This window comes from Anabas testudineus, chromosome 10 (genome assembly GCF_900324465.2).
Source record: "Anabas testudineus chromosome 10, fAnaTes1.2, whole genome shotgun sequence".
NCBI classification, from domain to species: domain Eukaryota; kingdom Metazoa; phylum Chordata; class Actinopteri; order Anabantiformes; family Anabantidae; genus Anabas; species Anabas testudineus.
In genome coordinates this window covers 15,282,400-15,309,038 of record NC_046619.1, presented here as the reverse complement: position 1 = coordinate 15,309,038, position 26,639 = coordinate 15,282,400, and the positions used below count along the sequence as shown (strand labels likewise).

The 26,639-nt window shown below is 41.4% G+C and overlaps 3 protein-coding genes across 4 annotated transcripts; 1 reads left to right on the top strand and 2 right to left on the bottom strand.

Annotated features, from left to right (window-relative positions):
- Window positions 1–982: 982 nt before the first annotated feature.
- On the top strand, window positions 983–8,639 carry cstf2 (cleavage stimulation factor, 3' pre-RNA, subunit 2). Of its 2 annotated transcripts, XM_026357836.1 has the most exons (14): window positions 983–1,112; window positions 1,339–1,417; window positions 2,265–2,434; window positions 2,546–2,682; window positions 3,954–4,073; window positions 4,253–4,375; window positions 4,783–4,900; window positions 5,587–5,646; window positions 6,883–6,982; window positions 7,234–7,421; window positions 7,664–7,788; window positions 7,972–8,055; window positions 8,262–8,419; window positions 8,539–8,639. In XM_026357836.1, exons 1-13 carry the CDS (start codon window positions 1,016–1,018, stop codon window positions 8,385–8,387), a joined length of 1,527 nt encoding a protein of 508 aa, XP_026213621.1. In that variant the 5' UTR covers window positions 983–1,015; the 3' UTR covers window positions 8,388–8,419; window positions 8,539–8,639. The 2 variants fall into 2 exon arrangements, with proteins under 2 accessions (XP_026213621.1, XP_026213622.1); XM_026357837.1 differs by lacking the exon at window positions 5,587–5,646.
- Window positions 8,617–14,805, bottom strand: nox1 (NADPH oxidase 1). The gene is made up of 13 exons (XM_026357835.1): window positions 14,704–14,805; window positions 14,401–14,496; window positions 13,756–13,866; window positions 13,158–13,242; window positions 12,332–12,477; window positions 12,051–12,244; window positions 11,834–11,960; window positions 11,650–11,742; window positions 11,322–11,563; window positions 10,569–10,731; window positions 10,192–10,338; window positions 9,985–10,109; window positions 8,617–9,827 (listed from the first exon to the last, which is right to left on the bottom strand). Exons 1-13 carry the CDS (start codon window positions 14,746–14,748, stop codon window positions 9,701–9,703), a joined length of 1,701 nt encoding a protein of 566 aa, XP_026213620.1. The 5' UTR covers window positions 14,749–14,805; the 3' UTR covers window positions 8,617–9,700.
- A 288-nt stretch (window positions 14,806–15,093) lies between these two features.
- Window positions 15,094–22,580, bottom strand: xkrx (XK related X-linked). Its single transcript, XM_026358167.1, has 3 exons — window positions 21,582–22,580; window positions 17,256–17,512; window positions 15,094–16,770 (listed from the first exon to the last, which is right to left on the bottom strand). Exons 1-3 carry the CDS (start codon window positions 21,935–21,937, stop codon window positions 15,905–15,907), a joined length of 1,479 nt encoding a protein of 492 aa, XP_026213952.1. The 5' UTR covers window positions 21,938–22,580; the 3' UTR covers window positions 15,094–15,904.
- Window positions 22,581–26,639: the final 4,059 nt, after the last annotated feature.

The window sequence follows — 26,639 nt, the reverse complement described above, 5'->3', positions numbered from 1 at the left end:
CAACAACATATAATAATGATGGATTCTGTTTACCATGCTGGACACAGGTACAGGATCCTACAGACCACATAGGTGTTTGATGACTTAAAATGTGTATTTAAATCAAACAAAGGGGACTGTAAGTGTGGAGAAAACGGAACAGAAATCAAAATGATCTAATATCTTAACAACGTTTATAATTTATCCACTATTTAAGACATATTTATATTATCGCCTTAAATTACACAATTCATTTATCAGGTTGGGCGAATGAATATATTCTTAATAATAATATTCTTAATTTCTAAAATAAAAACTACAAAATACAACTATTACATAAATTCATCAATGTGCCTTTCTTCACGTGTTTTATCAACTGGAAATATTATTCTTAGCTTACTGAACACCAACTTAGTAGCATGCCAACATTTCTGATCATGCAACAGTAACAGTTGTTTCACATTTAAAGCTGTGAAATAAGAAGTAATAGTACATTAGTCTAAAATTTAAAAAAAAATAACAATTTTAATGTCAGTTTGCAGCAGGGGTTCAAATGACTAATACTTACTTTCACTAAAAAAATCAACAAGAATTAGGTAACCATTACAATATCTATAGGCCGATTAATCAATTGATTAATTCACTGTAATTAACAAGCATATGTGGACAGATGTGTGACTATCCAGATGTAATAACCTGTGTATTTAATCTTTGTGGACAGAAGTGTAACTAAAAAAATTCATGTTTTTGTCTCAGTAAAAAAAAAAAGCAGGTACTTTAATCGCGGACAACAGCGCCATCTATTTTTACAGCCACTTTCTTCTCACCTCTTTGACTCTATTCCTCATCTGTAATATAATTATTGTTCCTCTTTGGCTAATTATTATTAAAGAGAAAACAACGTAGGTGTCATTCAGTGGCAGCTGTCAAAAGGTTAGGAGAGGTCGCGCTGCAGGTGTTTGAACGCGGCCTTTTTTCACAAACGGATATGGTCTCAGTCCAACTTCCTGGTGTCACATTCATTTCGGTCCCCGACATGGCGAACGTAGCCACTGCTGCTGCGGCCGCTGCAGCCGCCGCTGCCGCCGCGAACAGAGATCCAGCCGTCGATCGTTCGTTACGATCGGTGTTCGGTAAGTTTGCAACGCGTACTGTCTCGGTTAATGGCAGTTTTCTCCGTTAGGTACCCAATAAGTCGCATAATGAATGGAGCTTGTTAGCATTAATAGCATGCTAGCTTATTAGCCTTGCAACGAGAGAACAACACTCTCAGTTTGAAATACATCTTTAAAATAAAATATTTCATGATGCTTGTGTGACGTGAACTTTACTCACATCTTGTTTTTTTTTTTGCTTTAGTGGGGAACATTCCGTATGAAGCCACAGAAGAACAACTAAAAGACATCTTCTCTGAAGTCGGACTTGTTGTCAGCTTCAGGTGAGAAACGTTAGCTGGTCACTAACTTTACTAACGAGGTTACAAACCACGTTGGGCAACGTGTTGCTTGTTGTGTGATTTACTATTTTCTCTGTGTCATGTTTAAAGAAAATGCACACTCATTTGAAAAAAAACAAATTGTTATGGGGGGTTTTTGTATCGTGTTTCTTATTGTAACTGTACACTCTCTCAAAAACATGTTATAATGTGTTGACTGTAATTTGTGTTTGTACCATATATTTTGTTTGTGTTTTGCTCACGTTTGCTAAGACAAGTCGCCAAGTCACAGATGCACTCTTTGAAAACCTTTGATAATAAGTGTGATTAAAGTCTTTCCTTTTCCTTGTAACTAGCTATTTGTGCCTCATGACAGTTTCAGCTAACAAAGTCATACTTTCCTTGATCAAATTAACTGTTTAAATAGTTTAAATATTTTTGTTTCATGGATAATTACTTTATTTTAAGTTTGCTCATCTGCTTTGAAATCAAAATATAATTTATCCACTGTATGAATTGAGAACAACTAAGATATGAAAGCAGCCCTATGCGTGTGTTAACCAGACAAAAAATCAAAATAGGCGTTTTAAACAACATCTCTTCTTTACTAACAGATGCTGAAACGGGCAATGTTTACCTCTCAACTAAATATCTTGTAGAATTAATATGGATGAGCCTGTTTTGTCTTTACACAGAGCTCGACTTTCATTCAGATGTAATTTTCTTGTTGAATTCAACCAACCGTTATTTGAGTGTTCATCACCTCTGATGATAACTTGCCACACACTAGAGTAGCTTTGCTTTTAACATGTGGAGTTTGTCATGGTTATGGGTTTCCTCTTGTTATCAGGTTGGTATACGACAGGGAGACAGGAAAGCCAAAGGGATATGGCTTCTGCGAATATCAAGACCAGGAGACGGCCCTCAGTGCCATGCGGAACCTGAACGGGAGAGAGTTCAGCGGTCGGGCTCTCCGTGTCGACAATGCAGCCAGTGAGAAAAATAAGGAAGAGCTCAAAAGTAAGCCATTATTTTCCATTAGAATAATTTCAAATACAGGTTTTGTGTTTAATTTGATTTAGTTGATGTTTGTAGAAAGCCAAAGCTTCCTGACATTTTGGTTGTGCACAGGTTTGGGAACAGGAGCCCCCATCATCGAGTCTCCTTATGGAGACAGTGTCCAGCCAGAGGAAGCCCCAGAGTCCATCAGCAGAGCTGTAGCCAGTCTGCCCCCAGAGCAGATGTTTGAACTTATGAAACAGATGAAGGTAGGCTGGTTTGCTGCCCTTGAATCTTACTAACAACTATCTCAGCTCCTGCATGTGTGGAACATTTTCAAACGTGAAGTACTGTAGCTCTTACACTCATTGAACTGTGTCTGTGAAAACATTTTTCTCATAATGTGCAGAGAGAAGCACTTTCATGGAATTGATCTTCTGGTTTTCTTTCAACTGTTTAGCTTATTTTTGGTAGGAGGTGACTTACAAACATCAGGATCACCCTGAGTACTGCTTAATGAGCAGTTGAGAAGCATATTCCCTAACATTATAAATCAGCCTCTGAAACTGGTGCGTCAAGGGCATTTGTGTATTATGATACTGGATGTATTCTGCTGAAATACTGCACAGATCCTTGAATAACAGTACAGTCTCTCCAAAATGGGGTAAAGAATGTAGGGTGTTGCTTTCGCAAATTGCAGCTCTTCAACATTTTGATGACTTGGCTTCTCCTGTGGCAGCTTAGGTAGAATAACATTTAGGACTCAAAGGTTTGATCCAAACTGTGATTTAAGATGCAGAAGTTCAGTAGTTTTCAAATGTTACAAAGTCATAAAGTGAAATAAAAGGAGAAATAAAAATATATTTAATGAGGAATCTAATTTAATTTAAATTATACCGTAATTTTATCCAGCAAGACGTGTTCTCACGCTGTATGTATGATGCAAGTCACTCGTTTTAGCCTGTGACAAATGTTTCTCAGTTTGAATCACTTCAGGATGGCAACTCTGTGCAGATGCTCTTCCTTCCCTTTCATTAACAGAGGCTGTGCTGTACAGTCTGTCCCTCTCAGCTCTGCCGGAGAAGCTTTATCTTTGCACAGCTGGCAGTCTGCTTCATTAGGCTCAAAGAAACGACACACTGCAGACATTTTCCCCGACAGGAAAAGTGTTTCGTTGCAGTAAAGCTTGTGTCGGTAGGACAGCTCCATATGCTGATCAGAGTGTGAGTGTTTGGGCTCCGATATTGATACCACAGACATTGTTGCACATCTTTGTCGAAGTATTTGTGCTGACGCTGCTACTTTGTTGGGTAATGGGCGTGTATCTGAATCATATGTATGTGGTAAAAACTGAAGAAGGTGAAACAACCTGTCAGCAAGACGAAAAATCCACAAAGCTTTTTAAAAGAAAATTCAAATGAGACCTCTTTATATCTGTGAGTGACAGGTTGTGAGTTTTGCTTTTTTGATTTAGTTCATGCAGTCTTTAGTATCATATTTCAAAATTCTGTTTGGTCAAAAAAAATATTTTTCTCTCCAGCTGTGTGTGCAGAACAGCCCCCAGGAAGCAAGGAACATGCTGCTGCAGAACCCTCAGCTGGCCTATGCTCTGCTGCAAGCCCAAGTGGTCATGCGGATCGTTGACCCTGAGATAGCTTTGGTGAGCGAAGCTGCATTTGGAATGAAAAGAATACTCAAATATGCCTTGATCTTTTATTTAATGCACAATTAAAATAACGTCATCTTGACCATGTCCTTGTTTGTCAGTAAAGATAAATGTCTGCACATCTGAACAAAAACACATTTTTCAAGAAGCTTTTCCATATATTGCATATACAGAAAATGCTCCATCGTCAAACTACAGTCCAGCCTCTGGTTCCCAGCGGGCAGGGTGGAGGACCACCACCAGTCAATCCACCTCCTGCACAGCCCAGTGTGCCGGTGTCTCAGCCACAGCCTGTGGTAGGTAGAACAGAACAGACTTTCCCTCGCTAACCTAATGGTCACATCACAGCCTGTTCAACAAACACAAAAAGAATGAAACTACTTTATATTTAATGACGCACATATATCTTCTTTATTTGATCGACTGTTCCCTCATCAACACAAGTACATTAATATTAAGCAAATTAAGTTTGAAGTGTAACTAATGTAAGCAACGATAAGTTTTGTGATCTCAGTTACACCACTACAAGTTCAGAAAGACAGGAAACGTCTTTATGAGGTTATGTCTCTTAACTAATAGAGAGTAATATATAATCAAATATATAAAAATGACTTTCAAAATAATAGTCAAAGGTTAATTTATTTAAGCTTTCTTATTGATTGAATGATTTTTTTCATTGTTATTATTACTTTTATCTGATCAGCCAGGAATGCATGTCAACGGAGCCCCACAGATGATGCAGCCTTCCAGCATGGGTGTTGTTCCTGGACCAATGCCCGTACCGGGACCGGGACCAGGACCAGGACCAGTCGGACCTCCAGGTAATGACCACACTGCGTGTATCATTGCATAACTAACTGAACTGGTGTTGATAGCAACTATCACATTTACACTGCAGATATATTTTCCCATGAGCCACCACATTACTGTTTACTTTGCTAATTTTATTTAAGCAACATCACAAACAGAAATGTTCCCAGTACAAAGTGTGTTTAATATTTTTAAATGTATTATTTATTCCACTGAAATGTCAAATGTGAACTTAACAATGGAAGTGATACAAAACCATGATTGTGTAGTTGAAGCTGCTCTTCAGAGATTTAGCTGTTAAATGTTTAGCATTGCACCTTCTTCAATCACTGCCTTCTGAAAAACTACTTAAGTAACTACAATTAATGCCTTTACTTCATTCTATATTCAATTTTACATGTAATGGCTCAATGGAATCACTAGGGGTCACCAGAGGCATGTCATTAGTGGAGGTTCTTTATGTAGAGTAGTCAACCTTAGTTACTTTGCAGAAACAGTTTTTATTCTCTCTTAACATCGTCTCAGTGTTTCTGTCATATATCTATTAATGGTGAGTCTCTAAAAGTGACCTCTTCACCCCTTTGTGTGCGCGTGCATGCACAACAATGTCCTGAACATGCTTCACAATAGTTTAAAGTGCTGCTTTGCTCTCTTGAGTCTTGTGTCTCCTGTTCTTTTCACTTTAATGCTGGCTCAGGAAACCTTCAGCATTCTCCCACAGGATCGTCTGGGCAAGCTGCTATCGAGCGGCCTCAAGGTATCACTGTACTCCCTCAGTTCAAGTCAGGTCATAGGACTGTTATGGAGTCGCCACCGACCAAATGTACAGCACATCTGGGATTTAGTGTTAGTGCTTTCTACTGCATGTCCACAATAGTCGAAATATGAGTTTATATTCAAATTAAGATGGCAGGAAATGCTGAACAAACAAAACAAACAGTGTCAAACTTGAAAAATAAAGGAACATTACGTAGGGTTAATGTGAGTTTTTTTAGCACACAGCCACATGTGCAGAAGCAGGGCAGTTAGTTGCATGCTTCCACAAATGACTGCATTTTGAGCCCAGTCTGTGCAGACATTCCAGGATGTCTGCCGTCTTGTTGGACTGCATTTTAAATTCTTGACACATATCAGAACAAAAGATACTCAATGGTGCACTTTAAACCTCCTTTAAGGGATCCAAAAGTGAGCGACAGGCCTCATCAGCTCAGCACAGCAGGTTGTCTGTTCTGATTGGCTGGTTGATTGTTGACCAGCAGCACTTGTGCAGGTGTTCTGATCTCGAGGAGGATCCTCTGAGCAAGTCGCTGGACACGGAACAACCGACTCTTTAATATGCTGCTGCTGCTGAAGTAAAAATAAAACGCTTTCAGACATCACGGCTTGAGGATTGAACAAAGCATTTTCTTTTGTTTAGCAATTAATTAAATTGAGCTATTTCTGAGTAGGTAATTATCAACCTTCACACCTTGTAGATTGTCACAAACTCCCACTCTGTCTCAGATTAAACAGAACTTCAGATGAACACATTAAACTTAAATCTAACATGTTTTCATTTAATCAAAATATTCTTCTTGTGAGGAGTTTCTTGAAAACCACATTCAGCTCATAAAGATTAGATTGCGATGGTGTAAAGATGATGTATCATGACAGATCTGTCCTGTTTCTACATTCTCGCAGCCAAATAACACCAGTTACAAGGAACAAGTAGGAAGTATTGGGAATGGACGTTTAGTTATGTTTCCCTGATGTCACCCTGTGTTTCTTGACATTGGGCTGTGGCTTCACCACCTACTTCATTGTGTGCTTTATAAACATCTCGGTGTGTTTCCTGAATGAATCCATCGTGGGCAAACATTTACCTTTTTTATGGCTGTGTGTGGTTTACCATATCTGGAATTTAATCTCTGGATTTTATTCATTTAAATGTATTAGCCATGGGACGTGAGACAAATTTATTAATGTGGCTGAGTAAAAGATTTTCTCCTGCCAGGACCAGGTGGTATACCGCCCAGAGGCCTGCTGGGAGATGGTCCTAATGACCCCAGAGGAGGAACTCTGCTCTCTGTCACTGGAGAGGTCATCGACCCAAAGTAAGGAATTCATGTGTATCACATTTCCTCAATAGAACAGACTGTGTGTTTAAACTTCCATCAACATGTAATCCATACTTTTTCTGTCTCAAATGTTCGCACGACAGTTTTTGCTGAAAACTTATTGATCTTAATTTGTACAAAAAACAAGTATTGAAATAATTAATCTCTTAAACATTATTAAATAACTTATTGCTCGTGACTTCACCAGTGTGATTAATTAAAAATGTTATTGCTCTTTTTGTTTTTAGTCGGGCGTACATGGCAGCTCCACCACCCCACCACCAAGCCCACCAGGCCCCACCTGTACACATGGCCCAGATGGCAAGTGGACCCCCTATGGATATGAGAGCTCCACCAATAGGAGAACCACGAAATGTGATGGGAGACCCCAGAGTGCCGATGATGGAGCCTCGGGCACCTCCAATGGAAACCAGAGGTATTACAGCTCTGACAACGCTCCAAAGTTTGTTACCTTTAGTTAAAATGAACCTCTGGTTCGTTGTCAGTCCTGTTCAGCAAACAAACCAAATACCTTTTTCCTTTTCTAAAGTCTTTTGTCCAAACAAGAGCTTAGTTGTTTTTTTTTTTTTTGCTACACTTGCATAAAAATGTGTTGTATTTCCTTATATGCAGCACTTTCCCAATCTACAATTCACCATGGTTGTTTCTTTTGTGCAGGTCGTGATCCGAGGGCGATGGACGCTCGTGTGCCTGTAACAGGACAGAGGGTTTCCATGGCAGGAGCAATGCCAGGCCCCATTCCTCACAGCATGGGTCCCAACCCTGTTCCACCTGCAAGACCAGTAAGGCTGCATCTGATGCCTTTGTGCTTTTATTTATGACAGTTAATTTTCTTTTATTTTTGTTTTATTTTCTTAAATTTTTTTGTATTTAATTTGGTGAGCTGTTAGAAAGTTCTGCTGAAACTGAAGAATCATTATCAATAATCACCAGTGAAAACTAACAGTGTGTTTGTTGTTCTGCAGGGTCCTGGTATTTCTGGTGTTCCCCCATCAGGAGGAGGCTTCAGTCCAGGACAGAGTCAGGTGTCCACGCAGGACCAGGAGAAGGTGGGTTTCATTTTATCTCTCACCCCTCCAGCATAGAGGAGTGATGCTTAGAGTCAGAAGTCAATATCATATCTATGAGTGTGCTTATGTCGGTGAGGACACAGTAGAAATGGTTTAGCTGAAACTTTAGCTACTGACAGTAACACGATAAAGTCTGGAAACATATTCGACCTCCTTTGTAACATTTTTCTGTCTTTTCTTTTTAGGCTGCCCTCATCATGCAAGTCTTACAGCTGACCCCAGAACAGATTGCCATGTTGCCCCCAGAGCAGCGGCAGAGCATCCTCATCCTCAAGGAGCAGATTCAGAAGACTGCGAGTGGAGCGCCTTGACAGTCTGACTGAAGGAAAACATTAAGATAGAGGTAGAGTTCTTTCTTTTCTTTCCTTCCTGGAATTTACAGAACATTGTCATATTAAAACTTTACAACTTGCTTTTATCGTTTTTCTTCTGTGATATTATTTTTACTTATTTTAATTTCAGGGCTCCACACAGAACCTGTCCCCTACACCTTGAACTGATCTGAAGACGTTTCACTTTAGTTTTCAACATTGTATAGTGTTTTTTTTTTTTTTTTTTTTTTTTTTTTTAATATAATGACATTGTTTTCTGTATGAAAGAGCACAGTTGGTGCTTGTGGATCCACAAACACCCTCCAAAGCTAACTGTTTTCATGCTTACAGCTCTGGATATTGTTTTGTCAATAAAACAACAACAAGACAAAAGAACCTTTCATCGCTTATATTTATTCAAAAACATTTTGCAATGTGTGAAGAAACAAATGGTTAAATAATGAAAATAATTTCAATAACCCAACCAAAATCTCAATAGCCAAAACCTGTTCCACACCTTTTGAGGTGGCTTTACCTTCTGTAATGGGTAGGGACTGTTTTTGCTTTGCTTTAACTTTCATTTTTATTCTAATGGGGAAATACCTGACAAACCATAATCAACTATTGTCTGTTTCAAGGAAACTTGTTCCTGTGACCTGTAAGTCCTTACGAGAAGAAAAAAGTGTTCAAACACCTTTTCCTCATAGCTTGTAATACTTTTGCCTCCTGTAACACATTCACTTGGATTTAAAGAACACAACACGGTTATTAACAGTATTTTATAGGCAAATTCTTACGGGGAAAAAAAAATATTACTTTTGTTCGTTTATTCATTAAACCGTTCTGATCAGTGATTTATTATTTTTTCACTGGTGCTTTTCTTCTTTTCCTTTGTAACAATAAGTGATTATTTGATAATAGAAATAATCTTGCAGCCCTAGCTGAGCTACAGAACTGCTGAGGTCACTGTAACAGTAAAATGCTTCCAAATAATCTTCAAGTATCAAATCATTAGAAACTACAAAGATTTCACTAGAAAACATAAAGTTAATAAGTGTGCAGGTGTAGTTTATCATACTTAGCCATGAATCATAGTTGTTAATGAGGCCTTGAGTCATGGTTAACAAAAGTAAGTCAGTTCCTGAGTAGTGCTGAAGCAACAACTTTTTTTTTATCAGTGTGAAGCACAGTGTGTTTAAACACACCCAGCTAGTGACTCAACACTCAGGTTGTCTGACAACCTTTATCATCACTTCTTCAGTTGATTTATGGTGAAAGGAAAAAGTGCTGTCCTTTCCTTGTCCTCTCTCTGCTCAGAAGTTCTCCTTATTGAAGTAAAACTTGGTCTTCCGAGGATCCACGTCAGAGTATTTGGCACATTTCTTCTCCAAGACATTTGCTAGAGCTTCTGGACCACACAGGAAAGTTCCCACCACAGACCTAAAAGGCAAAACACAATGAAGAGTTTAAATCTGTATATTATAAGTTATTCTAAGCAGTATGTGTAAAATGTAGTGAAGTAGAACTTTGACTCAGTAAGACTCACTATCTTAAGAATACAAGAGAAAATTAGGAATAGAAGATTTTCTAATCTTACATGGGGTTCTCTTCGCGAACTTGTTCAAACTCCTTGTCCCAGATTGGTCTGCCATAGTGTGTTTTCTGTTTGAGCCCAGTGACCACGTCTGTTTCCTTGTCAAAGTGAACCATCACATGAGTAGCCTGTGGCAAAAAGTAGGGAATAATTGGATATTACTGCTGTGAATAGGTCACAATGGACTTTGGTGTGTGAGCTGTCACTCACATGACTTTGATCCCATCCCGTCAGATAGAGCTTGTAGGTGAGGAAATCCCCCATGCCTCTCTCCTCCATCTCTCTCTCCAGCCCCTGTAGGAGGTCAGCAAACCACTCAAAGGCGTGCGTTTCCCGACAGAGCCAGTAAAAGTAAATCTGAAACCAGGAAGCATATGCAGAAGTATTAAATAGTTATCCTTTGACAAAAGAGCTGGCCGTGCTTCTGATGACTCGTCCTTTAAACGTAGGGCGTGTTGTGAAAACAAAATAGTTTTTAATGAAGACAATGAAGGATCCTGCCCTACATCAATCAACTGCAGCCATTCTTAAATAGGCCTTTATACAAAATGGCATTCATAGAGGTGTAAATGTAAAAAACTAAATACCTTTCTGGTTCGCAGTTTCGAGTTGGACTCTTTGAACTTGTACCAGATGGACTTGAGGATAGAGGCGAAGGGAGTGACTCCGATGCCAGCACCAACCAGCATGCTGACTTCATATTCAAATACATCCTCACTGGCTGTGCCGAAGGGCCCGTCCACACCCAATCTGAGGAAACACAATACGAATCTTAAGTGATCACAAACAATGAACTGCACACAGTTTCTGTCATTATATTATAGAAAACTATTCTGAAGAAACGAGTCATCATTTCACAGTTATAAATAAAATAAATAAATCTACTACTACTGTACCACTGCCCTTTATATTTCATGTTAGTTTACAGTGTCTGTCCCTGCATGGGCCTACATATAAAACAAACCATGATACCTCATCACAGGGAAACTTTTTCATATGTTTAAGCCACATGAAGCGCTTTGATTACCACAAGACACTACGTCAGCTGATGAAGATCATTTGACAAAGCTACTAAATGGATCTTGTGGTTATTTAATTAGTTATTACTTGTTTAGTTGCTGTAATAGTGCACAGCTGTGCATGTTTTGTGGGAGTTTCATGTGCATGAGAAAACAAATCACGTCCAGTTCTGTCTAATAAAAAGGGGAAGTAGTGTTGGCATCATGCAGCCCAACGCATGATAAGTCACACTGAACCTCAACCTGATCAACTTGACTAATACCATGGCTAAAAGTTATGAGTATTACATAATACTGTAGACCAAAAGAAACAGTACTTACTTAGGTCCCTGTGCTCCCTCGGGCAGTTGCTGCATCATGTTGATGAGTTTATCAGTCCAGTCCCCAGCGGAGCGGATGTGGACGCTTAAGAAATCCTCCTCAGGGGCGGAGGTCATGGTGAACGGGTGCCACTCCAGCTGAGAGATGGCTGGGCAGTTAATAAAGACATACTGCCCCACCTCCATTTTGAAACCGCTCTTCACCAGCTGCAGCTCGAGCACTTTCGAAGGGTGCATCACGATCTTCAAATGAAACACGTTAAGTGACCGTTAACATCACGTGCAAAGCAACAGAGACGCACAAGAGGTGAAGTTTAAATCAAACATACCTTCCTGTATCTGACTGTCTGCATGTAACGAACGAAACGGACCAGACGCTCACAAATATATAGAACCATTGGACCAATCACCCACATCCAGGTCTAAAAAAGCCAGGAGAGAAACACGATTTAATTATTGACAGCTCACTTGAAGCTTTTATTGTAGCAGTTACAGCAGTAGAAAAAGTTTAACCTGTGGGAAGCCTCCTGCAAACTGAGGGTTGGGACACTGAGGAATCTCTCCCCATTCATCACTGCGATCTTTGCACAAGGTGACGTTGTGCGGTGGGTTTGTTGGCTGTTGACTCCGCACTATGCGTCTGCAGATGTAACATACAGATAAAACCAGCTTGCAGTAAAAGCAACCGGATTCCATTACGACAAACACTAAATGACAGCTTTCCACTTACCCGGCTCCGTGGAAGACAAGACCAGCAAAGAAGATGATGAAGAGATGATGCGTGTACCAGAAGACTTCAAAGTAGCTGCGTCTGATGACCTCCATGGACGAGGTGATGATGAGGATCAGGGCCAGAGTGATGACGACGCCTGTAAGGCCAGCGATGGAGGTGAAGACGAAGTAGATCGGAATCTGCTGAGGATGCTGAGACACAAGAAGAAGAAGAAGAAGGTCAAAAATTCAGCTTGACGACACGTTTCAGACAAATCAAATGGACTTACCATGACTTACCATGTCTTTTATGCGCACTGGGTTCAGGAAGGTGGTGTCTTTTTCGTCCCCCAGTTTGGACAGATCAGTACTGAGTTCATCATAAATTCCTTGTCTGCTGTTGTTGAACCACTCTACGTTCAGCAAATGGGCAATCGTATGAACAGCTGTGGGAGCACAGAGAGGAGACGTGTCACGGCTGCTGTGTGCTCTCACGTTTATTCACACTGGAATCAGCTCTTTGTCTTTAGACAGACGTACTTCTCGATAAGAGTTTGACACTTGTATAAAGCTGGTGCCTGGTGGATTTTAAATGTTTGCAGTATCTGCACTCGAGGTCAAGGCCTCACCACCCGCTTGGCAAAATGTAACCGTGAACTATTTCACCTGTGCGTGTTTTCGTCCTTCTGTGTAGTTTGGCAGAAGTAAGGTGTAAAGGCTAAAGGATAATCACAGCTTGTCATCTGAGATGATAAATAGAATTCACTGCTATGTATTTATCTTTCCGGCTAGACCGAAACCTGTTCTCTGCAAATCTTTCATTCTAGAGAACCGTGGCACATCTTCACACTCATTTCCCCTTTATAAACAAACCTACGACTGAGGATGAAAGTTCAGAGTTTAATTATCTCCAGCTATGGCACAAGTAAAACAAGCAAAACAAGCTCACAGGTGATAACACAAAGCAAACAAAAATGTTGATGACAGTCAAAAAACAACAAAACCAATTCTATATCTGCATCTTTTCACATTTAAAATGCTGTCAGAGGTGTTTGAGCAGATGTACATGGAAACCTTTTGTTGAAATGCTACGACTCAAATGTTCCGAATAATAGCGAGAGCTCACCTGTCATCAGCGCGATCATGTACCCCACGAGCTTGTGGAAAGTCAAATTTTTGTCCAGTTGTTTTCTCATTGTTCTGCTGCAACACTGTAAAGATAAAGGAAGGAGGAAGAAAATAGTTAAACACAACTTCCCACTGAAGAAACTTTCCTGGTTTGTGTCAAATACCTCCCTGGGAGTTTACAGTCTAATATGTCTATGCATTAAGCTTTGTTTTAGCATTTAATGTGTAGTAACAGCAGAAAAAGCTGTTTTACAAAGCTTCTATCTGTCACACTGAGAATGAGGATAACCCTCTGTGAATATTAAACTTTAATATTAACTTTATTTCTCACAGAGATGAAAACAGAGATTCATTAAAATGAATCCTGCTCTTTTCAAGAATAAACTTACAACATGTTAATAATTATATAAACACCAAAAAAAAAAAAAAAAAAGAATAAAACTACATTCATGTGAAAGCATCATTGAAATGTTTTCTGGAGGCACAGCTGTCAAACTAGTTTGGAGACACTATGAAGATGCTCAGCCTTTTACAGATAATGACAGCGTATTTAATTTACCTCACCCTGTTTTGCTACAAGCGATTCATAATCTTACCACAAAGGATCCTCGGAGCAGAGACAGCAGGTTCCTGCACACCGGGAGGAGGATCAGCATGCAGTTGAAGTTGAGGACAGCTGCAGGAGCTCTTGCCCAGGACAAGGCAGACTGAAATACACACACACACACACACATATGTATTCCTAACCTTTGGAAAAGCTGACGTTGGAGTATTTGTACTTTACTTAAGTGTATTTATGTTCAAAATAATATGAAATAAAAAGACGGTTCACTTTTAACTAATGTTTTAGAGCAGAAAGTAGAAAAAAACTAATATTAAACAAAAATCTAGATCATGAAAGTACAAAAGTTTCTTCTTGGCAGCACTGTTAATCATTAGGAGCCCTAGTATGAAGTATGTGAAGTTCAAACTAGCTCCAGTGTGACCAGCTACAACAGCAAAACTGTCACATTTCCACATGAATATTAAAAACTAAACAGTAAATACAGAAATAAATCAGTGCAAGTGTGTTGATAGTCATATATTTACTGGAAGACCTACTTAGCAGTTTATATTGTTTAATTGGTACCTTGACTGAAGTTAAACACCCAGTAATAAAGTAATAAATAGTAAAGTAATAAAGTATTTTATCTGATATCCAGGTTTTTATTGTTTTTTCTTTTTTTTTTTTCTGGACTCACTCCAATTAGATGTCGGGTGTAGAAAAACTGGCTCCCGGTGTAGTAGACAAAGTAAAACCAGACGAAAAGGAAGATGTTGATGCCCATCCAGACCACCTGCAAACACAGCCAAGATCACGTCTCCATCAAAAACCACAAACCACGCATGTCAAACACAAACAGTTCGCGTATATGATGCAGGATTTCGGTGTCTCACATTCATGGATCTTTGGTTATTCGCCATTTTTCACCTGTGCGTGTTTTTAATTACTCGTCAGCGTTAATTTGCAATTTGAAAATATGTACTTCCCATTGTGAACTCACCACTATGAAGGCTGAAAGCCCATTGTTAACAATCCAGTTCCCCATGTTGAGCGCTTGATCCCGTCTTGCGACAGCTGCACCGCATCTTCAACCTACCTGCACCTTTTCATTTATACTCCTCCGTCCGGACTCCGCCCTCATGTGCAGGTACACCGGTGATGAAACATTAGAAAAACACAACATTTCAGGAGGAAGGTTTAAAGTTTCCATCCTGGAGCTGAGTGACAACATTCGTACCTTGCTGGAAACTTGGTAAACACAAGAATGGAGGGTATGAGGAAATGTCTGAGACACCATAAAGGAGCTCGCCCAATTACCATAACAGGAAAAATAAAGTTTTACTGTATGTGGGGTAGGTGTAGAAATGTCTTATTACAGAGGCAGCATTATTTTTGACATTATTTTATTTTATTTTATTTAAACTTCAAGTACAACTGTAGTAGTCAAGGCACAGAACAAAGACAACAAAACAAGCACAAACGGTGAAAGCACTTCAGTAAAGTTGAAGCTTATACGGTGTCAGTGTTATTAATACATCTCCAGATGTCAGATTAAGGTTTAAGGATACATGCTCGATACTTTTCACTCTTTTTTTCAACTCAGTATTTTCACTGACATTAGACTTTTGTTCATGTATTTTCTATAACCTGTTTTTATATTAAGGCAACCGGACTGGACAGCGAAGAGCACGAGGCGGTCATCACAGCAGGTCTATGTATATGATGTAGTGCAGATTCATGGTGTGAGAACCCTGAGAGGAAGTAAACTAGTGTCATCCTGCTCAGTCTGTTGGGCACTTAGGACACACTTGGCACATGTCCCACACACCTGGCTCAGTCCTGTACCTGACCCACAGTGGCTCTCTGAAGGCGGCCTTTGTGCATCACTGCATATCACAAGGTGCTACATTCTTTGGCAAACCTGTTGGTGCTCTAAGTGTACATAACATCCTCCATAAAGACATCACGAGTTAACTTCAAACTCTCAAAATCATGAATGGGTAAACTTTTATGCACTATAGAAGAAAAGACCAAAAAAATCCCTCTAACATATGAGTGTTCCTAAGTCAAATATACACAATCATTCTGGTTTTGGTGTTAAACTCAACAACTCCTTCATTCAGTAGTGCACCCTGCACCACCAGCATCATGCATCTTTATTCCCAGGATGCGTTTCCACTTTGAGAACCACCATCGTCCTTTCAGGCTGCTTCCATCATCTCTTCCACAATAGGAGTCTCTCGCTCTCCCAGCTGACTCGTAAGGTCAGGGGGTTGTGAGTTCTGGGGGTCCAACAGCTCCAGCGGCTCCTCAGAGACGAGCACCATGGTGGCAGCAGTGGAGTACGAGGGCGGTGGCTTCCCTCTCCTCCCCGTCGGCTGCCCTGACCCTTTGCGGCAGCAGACACAGTGCAGGCAGTCGTGGACGTTGTACTTGAAGAGACGTCTACACGGGTGGAAAAACTGATAGAAGAGCAGCATGAAGAGCACGGCCAAGCTGTAGCAGATCAGTAGCTGGACGCACAGCAGTGGGGCGCACACATACTCATAGAAGTCTGACTTGAAGAAGTACCAGAGAGCGGTGAGGATAAAGTTCTCAACAAAACGCATGCAGTAGTAGATGGCCAGGCGGTTCCAGCGCTGCTTCGTCTCGATGAGCTCTCGGTGGGAGATGTCCAGCTGCACCGCCGACCAGCAGAAGATGTTGATGCAGGCGTAGAGCAACGTGAACATGCATAGCACCACCGTGGTGCCCACCTTCGAAAAGTTTTTCTCCACATTCTCAGGCAGTGAGCCTTTCCTGGCCCAGAACTCGGCCCAGGGTAGGAAGAAGAAGAAGAGCAGGTTAGCCATGCCGACAAGGATCACCCAGTGCGTGAGCGCCGTGCTGAAGAGAACCAGAGCCGTGATACGACTGGCGATCTCCAAACCTCTCCACGTGATCATGCACAGGTAGGCTGCAGGACGCAACCGCACCTTGTAGTCGTCGTATCGGATCTGGATGGCAAGAACGCTGCACACAAGAGCCCCGTATGTGATGGAGATGAGGGTGATGATCATCAGAGCCACTGTGAACACAGACAGAAATCACCAGTCACCCTTTAATCGTTCTAGCATAAGCATAAGTAGGACTGCTGCAGCAACATCCACTCAATGCGCCGACATTAGCAGGAGTGTGTTTTAGTAGTTTATGCTCATGATAGTTTGCAATGACATCACTGCCTTTGCTAAAATCTTTAACTCTTGTTCTGATATAACAAAAGCAACTGAGTAGCTTCTTGAAGAACGCAGAGAGAAACACAGATAAACAAGACTAGGTCATGATTTTAATGAAACTCCTCCACCCTTTCTAACTGCATTTACTGTACATACACTAAAACTAGCGGTGACATTTACTGTAACACTATCAATTGAGCGATGAGTCACAGTCTAAAAGCGCTGCCACCAACCTGGTCAGAAAAAAAAAAGAGCACAGCACTGTAAAGCAGTATTGTTTATGATGCCCAATATAGTAGAACAGTAGTTTGAACTCCGACCCCTCAATCATTCTTACATCTCGTAGGCATGATGTATTTCTCCTGGATGGTGGCGTACAGCTGGAGCGTCAGCTGAGGCGTGGACCCAAGGAAAGCCTGGATGACCGCTGTGCGCTTGAAAGCGTTCCTGTGCATGGCCAAGTTGCGCTCCGACTGTCCGATTTCCCACTCCATAGTTCCCTGCTCTCTCTTTAGACTGATCTTCCTAGAGATGGTGACGTAAGGCTCTTCCTTTCTACCGGCCTTAAAATAGACAACCAGCGCCTCGAAACACCTGAGGATGCGAGCGACAAAGAGAGAATGAGAGTGGAGTGATATTTTCACATCAACAGAGGGCAGTGTGAAGTAATGTTGAAGTGACAGGACACAACGCTGACACGTTGTGATGTGTTTTGTTCTTAACATCAACATTTAATCATGACATTATGAATATGTAGAGACCATAAAAGATTTAAAGTAAATATAGAATAAGAGTAGAAAAATGTTTTCAGTCCAGGAACTTGAAATAGGATATGTACTGTATGCATCTTTGACATTGACCTCAGGAATGTTTTCTTGTGTAAGAAGCCAACGTAAACAGATCTTTCTTTGGAAGCTACAGAAACAATGAGACTCCACCAGAGGGCAGTCAGAAGAAAGAAAATGCAGTTCCCAGAGGCCTGAGTGGATGCACTGAAAGCTCTGGGTGTGGTTCCTGTAAAGTCTGCAGGTAAATGCTTTCTGTGTTAGGTTGGCAGTGGGCGGGCGGGGGTGTGTGTGTGTGTGTGTGTGTGTGTGTGTGTGTGTGTGTATGAGTAGTTAAACGTGTTCAACAATCATATATGAGCGACGGCTCTGTAGAAAGAAGAACGTTTGTAAAGGTTTAAATACAGTAAATCACATTACTTTTATGTTTCAGACATGAATTAAAATGTTTTTAGACATGTTTTGGAGTTATAACATGCCACTAAACCAGAAAGTTTCCACAACAACAACCACATAATATTATTATTATAATCTCTGTAAACTCACAGCACTCAACCCAACCATCTAGAGTATTGCCATTGCTGCGCTAAAGCTCACATCACTGTACAGGAATGTTATCTTTCTAGGCTAAAATGTCTAACTTTGGACATGGGAGCTCAGGAATCCCAGAGTCTATTTCTCTGTGCTGTCTGTGTTGACCCTCCAGTCAGCCTTTCCAGACACTGTTGCTCCAGCTGCTTCTTACTGTACTCTTTACTCGCAGTGCAAATACAGCACGGTGCCAAGCTTCGACTGCTTCAGCCCCTGAACTGTGTTTAACCCAAACGTTAGACGCTGGCTGGGGAAATCTTGCCGTTATTTGCACGCAGGTTCTTATCTCTACACAAGCACGCCCACACTTACAGTGTATCCACCACCAGCTGATAGACACAGGCAGATGAGGGCCTGTTGTTTTTGGTGGGCAAGGTCTATATGAGAGTAACAACCGAGGCACACAAACCTGATTTACTGACATCCCTTCTCTCGGAAATTTGGCAGCACAAAGGGCTGAGAGCATTATGTGGGTAGTGAACTTGAGCCAGGTTGCACTTAGGATTCAGCAAAGCAACTGAGAGGCAGACTGAATTCCACTTAGGGGAGAGAAACCAGCAGGACAGATGAAGGCATTAGCCAAGAGAATCAATATGCCAACTTCCGAAAGCAGCGTCTTATGGATTCATAAAAGAAAACACGTGGGCTGCAGTGTGTTCGCTTTGTGTGTGAATTCAGCAGTACAGTGTGACAAACATCACATGAACTCTGAAACCTCTGTGACAACTGGATTACAGATACTCTCTGACTTCACTGCAGCCGAGCATTCAGGAAATTCTTTTTAACAGCTCTTTCGCAAGAGGCATGCTGCGTTGGTCTCTCAGGATTTAACCCATCAGACTCATCAGGCCGTGGTGAGTGTGCAAAATGCAAAGAGGCACTTAAAAAAAAGAAAAAAGAAAAGGAGAAGCTGTACGTGCTGCGACTGGTCCAAACATAAAGAGTAATTATGTAGTATCTGTCCCTGCTTTGGGAGCAAGTCACGACAAGGTTCAGCCCTGTAGCACAAAACCTGACCCCCTTCCTTAGAGGTTTCATATTGACTGTGTGGATAGTGTGTTGCATTATCTCTTAGACGTGTACAACATAAAATCAGTTATATGCACAGTTATCTGTGCAAAAAATGTGACTCATAGATGTGTTTATTTGTTTGTTTGAGGATCCACAAGATCAGCAATTACGCCATCCCCAGATCACGCAGGAAAACTCCCATCTGAGCCAAGACGTAGCAGAGGTGATTTATTTACAGCAAACAGTGTGGATTCAGAAGAGCAGGACACAAAACAAAAGGAGCGGAGCTGATAACAGTCCCACACAAGCAGCACGTCTCTGTGCACAACACTTAACAGCAAAGCGCAGAAAATAACGTCGCACAGATTTGCTGTGATGTAAAAAGCCGTTTTTGTGGTAGTGGCGGTTATAAATCACTGGGGTGAGGAGTGGGGGGGAGACGCGAGCAGGATCATAAACAAGCGCACACTCGACAGACACGGCTGCTGTTGGGTTCAGGCGCTCACTTCTGACAGTAGGACATTCCTGGATGTATTTTTTTTTTCCTTTGCTGCATCCAGGCTCCTTTAGGAAACTGGTTTAAATGCTTTGAACTATGTTAACAATAAAGTTATGATGCTTTTTCTCCATCAGGCCAGACATTTTTCAGACCGCTAAAAGCAGCTGTTTTACATAAAGTAAAAAACGACTGCGTTCAATCTGCTTCCGGTGCCAAAACTCTCACTTGAGCATTAGATAAGATCATTTCCTGCCTTTTGAATCATCAGAATGTGCTGCTTGTGTTTCTTAAGTAACTTTGCCAGATTTCTATTATCTATCTTCTGCATCAGGCAGCACTATTGTAAATACTACCTGTAAATACCACATAGATTTTATATTATTTACAGCAACAGTTTCTCCTGAATGTTACACTCCCTATTCGAAGGAACCTGCATCTCTTGCCCTCTGAGAGCACACATCATCTGACTCTGCTCTCAGTGCTGTGAATTCAGACCAGTATGAGTGTCTCTGTTGACAAATCAAGGTTCAGAGAAATAAAGTATCAACTGTCTGAATTTCAGAGAACTAAACCAACAGTCTCAACTTGCGTCTTCTCTTATGAGTCATGGTTCGCCAAACTGGTCTCTCAGCTGACATTAACCGACATTACGGTGGAAGCCGGCAGTATTTACACAGCCTTAACCACAATATGAAATCAGCATTTCAAGCTTTTAAACGCTTGTCCTTCAAAGGCACATTTATGTGCTGTTTCTTTTGTAACTTACGTCATTTACTTTTTCACATTTTTTTAAATTTCCAAGAATAAATCAAATCTCTCTACCGACATGTCTGAACTCGTTCAACCTCTCTTCTCCTGATCCTGACTGGTTTGCGGGTCAGTTTGAATTAAATCAAACTAAAAGACAGGGAATATTAAAGGAATAGGAGATCGTTTGAGGTCTAATCAGCATTTATGATGATGTGGGAGGTTGTTCAGCCATCCATCCTTGTCTTCACACTGAACAGGCTTTCCATCTGGAGTGTGATTCAGTTAATAAGTAGAAAATCTGCAAGTCTGTGGGTTCATCCAATCATGACACTGGAATAGTCTCTAAATAAATGTATTTGTGCGCAATAAAATATTAAACTGTAAGATGATTCTATAAGATAGCTTAGTTATCTTATAACATGGTTTTAGCTTCGAAGAGAAGAGAAACCACAATGTTTCTAAACGTATCGCCGTGATGAAGAGACAGCTGTAGTGCTTTTATGCACTCAGAGATCATCAATTTGTCTCTCATTAACTCTGCTGCATTGTAAATCTGCAGTGGAAATTGGACGTCCAGTAAAAAAGAAAACCGACTCAACATAAATCAATGAGCTGCAGCATATGAGTCATGGATATTTAATGTAGGTGTGCATATAGAAACTTCAAGTCAGGTAAATTCTGTACTTTATACACCTCTAGTGTTTACTACTCTGAAACTGGTCAAATTCCTCTACATGATGTCATCTGAAGGATTTTCTCAGTACAGATGGGTTCATCTAGTGGTTTACTGTGGAGGTTGTAGTCTTGGTTGACCTGCTCTTCCACATGACACCATGTGAACTGAAAGACTCCTCTGGATTATGTCATGTGGAGGAGTAAGAAAACAAGATGGACATTACTGTGGTATCAGCACCTTTACTTAGTGAGTGATTAAAAATATGTAAAACTAAAGTCTTCCACCACATTTACATAAACCTTCCGGAAAATAACCAGTGATGCCAACTAACTCCACCTGACCTCCACCCACCTGATGACTGGGCCGAGCAGCAGCAGGTGCAGGAAGAGGACCAGAGGTCGGTCCCGGCCCAGGTCCCTGTGGATGAACGTTAGGGCCAACTGGATGAGCACGGCGGGCAGCAGCATGAAGGTGATGGTGAAGCTCATCCAGATGACATCGTCCGTCTTGTGGTACATGCTGCAGAGCACGGCGGCCGTGACGAACTCGGCGCAGTAGAGCACGGTGGCCAGCAGCACGCTGAGCGGAGCGTGGACCCGGCGGTGGTTCACCACCAGCATCACCCCGTTCTCCGCCGTCGTGGAGAGCTCCTGGGGGTCCATGTCCGTGATCTCCCTCTCCTGCTCCTCCATGGCCACCTCACACATACTTCTATGAAGTCTGATTTATAATTCGCGCTGACAGAGGCTCCTTCGGCGTCGCTGGCGAACGCTCCCGTCAATCTGGGCTCGTCCTGCCGGACTGCGCCCCAAAAACATCACTTTTTATACGTGTTCCCTTTAATGCGCCGTCTTTCCCAACTTTCCACCAAGTTGATCATCGCTGGGCTCTCATTTCGTTCAACTTCACCGCTCGGCTGTGCCACCGCTCCTCTGCGCGCACTCGCACGCACGGGTTTTTTTCTGTTATTGTCTCCAACAGCGTCGTCGTACGTGGCGTTGCCCCAGTGCGAGGCCAGCTGGATCCAGAGGAAACCACCACACTGTCCGCCCGCAGAGCACCGTCCTCAGGGCTGTTGTTGCACCGTCAGTGCAGGATCGGGAAAGTTCAGCCTTGTCATGCAGTCGGTTCACAGACAAAACAAAGGCAGCAGATCAGTGCGCAAAGTGAGAGGATGCCTGAAATTTAAACGCGCTCGTTTGACACAGCGAGGTTTCCTGCAGCTGCAGGGTCGGACTGCAGGCGGTGGGGGGTTTGGGTGTCTCCCCGTCGGCATACCGCGTCCAGCTCGTGTTTTCAGTCTTCACTGTCAATGGAGCAGCTGCGTCAAGTCAGCAAGACGCAGGGAGACCGGAAATGATGTAGAGGAGGTTCAAAGTAAGAGCGGCTACAGATAAGAAACTTAAATAAACAAATCGACATCGCCCGACTGCATTAAAAGTAAACTATCTACTGCATGCAGAAATGAGATGGGCTAAATATACATGTGCACAAGTACGATAGAAGGTGAGGTTTGAAACTGGCAGCCTATCTGGAAATAAACACAGGAGCAGGCTATAAATATACAGGACTGTGCAAAGAACATGAGGTGTTTTTATTCAGCTCTTATAAAACAGCACACAGCTTAGTGAGATGAAATAATAAAAATAAATAAATAAATAAAGGAAGCTGTAAAGAGCTGATGTGCAAATATATATAATACTAAATTATTAAATACAAACATCATATGAAACACTTGCACTAACTATTCATATTTCATACTATACTGTACTCCACTAAGTTTCAGAGGAAAAATACTGCACTTTTTAATCATCTGCATTAAGTTACTGAATATTATAGCTTTTGTTGAGCTGTGGGCCCAACGTAACAAAATTATTATTGAGTCACAAACTCAAAAAGGGCTGGAATTTATATTGGATTTATACAGTGATGGTTGGTTTTTGAATCTCTGATGCTTAATAAGCCGCCCCTGCAGCCACTGCTGCTTTAGATTAGATTAGATAGATACTTCCTTAATGCGGTCTCGCAGTAGCCATTACACAGAGAATCATACTAATACACGCAGAAGATAATAGGAACTAAAAGCTGCTCCTCTGTTTGACCCGCTTTGTGCTGCTCGCCATGATGTTCAACGGCTTGTTCAGCATCCTCCTCTCGACAACCTGCTCCAAGGGTTCCAGTGAAGTCCCAGCAGAGAGCCAGCATTACTGATCAGTTTGTTTAGTTTGTTGTCTTCCCTGAATCTAATGCTGCTGCCCCAGCAGACAGCATTAGATTCAGCATTGCTGGGGCAGCAACAGTGCACTTAAACTTCCTCAAGAAGTAGAGTCTGCTTTGTCCCTTCCTGTAAACATACTCTGTGTTGCACTTCGACTCCGGTCTGTTGTGCAGGTGAACTCCCAGGTATTTGTGCTCCTCCATCACCTCTACTGCCCCCCAAAAATGGAGCCAGTGTTTAAATTGTCTCTATTCCACAACCATCTCCTTGATATTTGTCACACTTTGGCAGGCGACAGGACTCAGGGGGTACAGAGGAAAGGTGAGAGAACAGTCCCCCGTGGGGCTCCTGCTCAGACTCTCAACTTTGCAGCCTTATAAACTGTAGTCAGTAATCCAGGAAGCTATGGAGGAGACAACCTGTATCTCCAGGAGCTTTTCTCTCAGCAGGACAGGCTGGATTGTATTAAGGAAACTGGTGAACCAGAGCACTTACAATGCAGATATTGATTTTTAAGTGTCTGTGCTCTTTGCTTTGATAGAATTAAGGACAGATCCACTTTTCTGATATTCATAGAGGTTATTAATAGGGTTAGATTTGTAAAAATAATGACTGGAACGGGTCATTCACCCAAGCCACAGCAGCTTAGCCTAAGCAGATGACGATGTAGATGTTGGGTGAAGTCACAGAGTATTTACTCCATGCTTGGGTTAGAGTAGGAGTTAAAAGCTGCTCTAAGGTCTGTTAGGTCAGGTCAAACATAGAGTAGGTTAGAGACAGAGAGTGGTGTGGGGGGGCCATGGGGGTCTAGAAGCTTTATGGGGGCATGTTCTGATACTCACTGCTAACCAGAAGTAAAGTAAATGGTGTGTCTAAGTACATTTTACTGCAAATACATTTGTACTTGTGTGTCCCACTGTTGTAATAACATTGTTTCTCCAATAAGTACCATGGCACTTATGATGCAATTAGGAAAGTGTAGGATATGATTAAACAATAACATGTGTGTTGTGTTGGGGTGATTGCACTGCATGTATAAAAAGGGATAAACAAGAATACAAACAGTGGATTAGAAAAGTGTATAAATATGTTTGATGCTTGCTCAGGTTATTTTCAGCAGTCCTACATGTGATATTGTCACAGTAACCTTTGAATACTACTACACCTACCTTACTACTGTAGTAGATGAGTTCTGAAATATGAAATGACTGAGTCCATCTAACAATAGCTAATTATAAGTCAATAAACAGCTTTTGTTACTGTCTCTAAACTATTGTTGCTGGATTATCTCGTACTGACACAGCGAGAGTATTTGTCCTTTACAAGTGGAAGCACTGTAGAGGGTGAGCTCACAGAGATCAGTTTCTCTGTGCTTCCATTTTTAGTTTCCACCAGCAGGGTGGACTTGGCCTTGTTCTAGCGACCTGCAGGCCTGGGAGTGGAGCAGCTACGTGAACAGGTGCAGCACACACACTGAATCAGCTTTTACCATGCAGTCAGTCTTCTCCTTCACATTAGTCACAGACATTTCCTCATTCTGTTATTGTTTTTCAAGCTGCATGCTCACTACACCGCATTAACATATTTAAACCCAGTTGAACATAACTAGTTTGATGTTTGCTTAAGTACTTGTGCAAACAAAGATTGTGTGTTTGCAAAGTGCATTAGGAAAGCACAACCTTTCGTTGCGTAGCTAAAATTTCCATTGCAAAGTGTCTGTTGTTGTCATCACCTTAAATAAATCCTGAAAAAACAAATCTTTTCCCAAGAGAGATTTCACTTCCGACGTGGTAGGTGTAACTTCGCTGTCAGTTCCTCCTCTGCATTGTTTCTTGTTTATTTCAACATGAACTGTGAAACCGTTTCAGAACAGGCCACACCAAACATGGCAAACTCTCCTTGCCTAATCAGATCTCATCTAAGTCAAGCACTGACTTGAGCTGGGCATTGTGGAGAAGGTTGACACAATTACTAATGCATGTGTTTAGTGAAGCAGTGGCTTGGGTCAGTGACTTCATGCTGCAGAAGCTGTGTGCTCTGTGCAGACGTTTGGCAACCAAGCTTTCCCTGATCACTGTGGCATCAAGCAGTCAGGTCAGTGAAAGGACACAACTGAATACCTGAAAGTTATGAACTATCTTTACAGCCACATTTGGGGAAATCGGCTTTTGAATTTGTGCCTGAGCCTTTAGACGAGAACACATAGCTGCCATGTCTTGATGATATTATGAAGCATTATACAGGAGACTGTTAGCTTAGCTTATCACAAATCCTGATGTGTTTAAAGGTGTGCACAGAAGGCACATCAATATAAATCCACAACATGTCATTTAGAAGCTTTGGTTTTGTACAGTCATCAAATAAACATGATGTAATGTTCATTATGTGCTTCAGATTCAGAGATGCCGACAGCTGTTCCCCTCTGCTCCTAGTCTTTGCTAAGCTCAACTGCTGGCTGCTGGCTGTATCTTTATATTTAGCCTACAGGCATGAGAGTGGTAACATTTGTCTCATGTAAAGGGCTGCAACTAATCATTGATTTCATCATCAATCATCATCATTTGTGATTCATCATTTATAAAATACCAGAAAATAGAAAGATAAATGCCTATCCAATTTAACAATTTAGCTTTATATCATATATCACAGATAAAGTAGAAAAAAAATTATATGAGAGAAAACAGGCGTATTTAAAAATAAATGACTTCAATTATTTATCAGTTAATCTACTTATTAATCCTTCTTTCTTCACGTTTAACTTGAGGCAAGATTGTGATTGGGTGTTTGACATGTTGTAAATACTCTAAAGCAGAAACTGTGTCGTAGTTAAACTGTAACTGAGATTGCCACATTAGCAGGCGGGGGTCTTTGAAATATGTTGGCAATGTGGAGAACTGGAACAGATTTGGGGTGTGGTCCTCAGCTGCTGCTGTTTTTGCTCTGTGTGGACATGGGTGTGAGTGTTTTTGTGTGTTTGAGGTCTGTTTAGGGCTTAACACTTTGTTTGAGGGTTGATATTAGAATAAGGTTAGGAGGTAGGGAATGCATTATTATTATTATGTCAGTGCATGTCCTCACAACTAAAGAAAGACAAATGGTGTGTATGTGTGGGTCACCTGACTTAGAGCTGTGCGTCCACTCAGCAGGGCGGGACCCGATTGGATGCTGGTTTAATGACATAATGAGATAAA

What these genes read in the sequence shown, in the direction of transcription:
- cstf2 (XM_026357836.1), top strand. Translation starts at nt 1,016, where the DNA reads ATGGCGAACGTAGCCACTGCTGCTGCGGCCGCTGCAGCCGCCGCTGCC. An exon ending in GGAGAGGTCATCGACCCAAA is followed by an intron (nt 6,983 to 7,233) that starts GTAAGGAATTCA and finishes TTTTGTTTTTAG; the next exon opens with TCGGGCGTACATGGCAGCTC. An exon ending in CTGTTCCACCTGCAAGACCA is followed by an intron (nt 7,789 to 7,971) that starts GTAAGGCTGCAT and finishes GTTGTTCTGCAG; the next exon opens with GGTCCTGGTATTTCTGGTGT.
- nox1 (XM_026357835.1), bottom strand. Translation starts at nt 14,748, where the DNA reads ATGGGGAACTGGATTGTTAACAATGGGCTTTCAGCCTTCATAGTG. An exon ending in CGGGATGGGATCAAAGTCAT is followed by an intron (nt 10,110 to 10,191) that starts GTGAGTGACAGC and finishes TTTTTGCCACAG; the next exon opens with GCTACTCATGTGATGGTTCA. An exon ending in GTTCGCGAAGAGAACCCCAT is followed by an intron (nt 9,828 to 9,984) that starts GTAAGATTAGAA and finishes TTTGCCTTTTAG; the next exon opens with GTCTGTGGTGGGAACTTTCC.
- xkrx (XM_026358167.1), bottom strand. Translation starts at nt 21,937, where the DNA reads ATGTGTGAGGTGGCCATGGAGGAGCAGGAGAGGGAGATCACGGACATG. An exon ending in CTGCTCGGCCCAGTCATCAG is followed by an intron (nt 17,513 to 21,581) that starts GTGGGTGGAGGT and finishes TCGCATCCTCAG; the next exon opens with GTGTTTCGAGGCGCTGGTTG. An exon ending in ATACATCATGCCTACGAGAT is followed by an intron (nt 16,771 to 17,255) that starts GTAAGAATGATT and finishes CTGTGTTCACAG; the next exon opens with TGGCTCTGATGATCATCACC.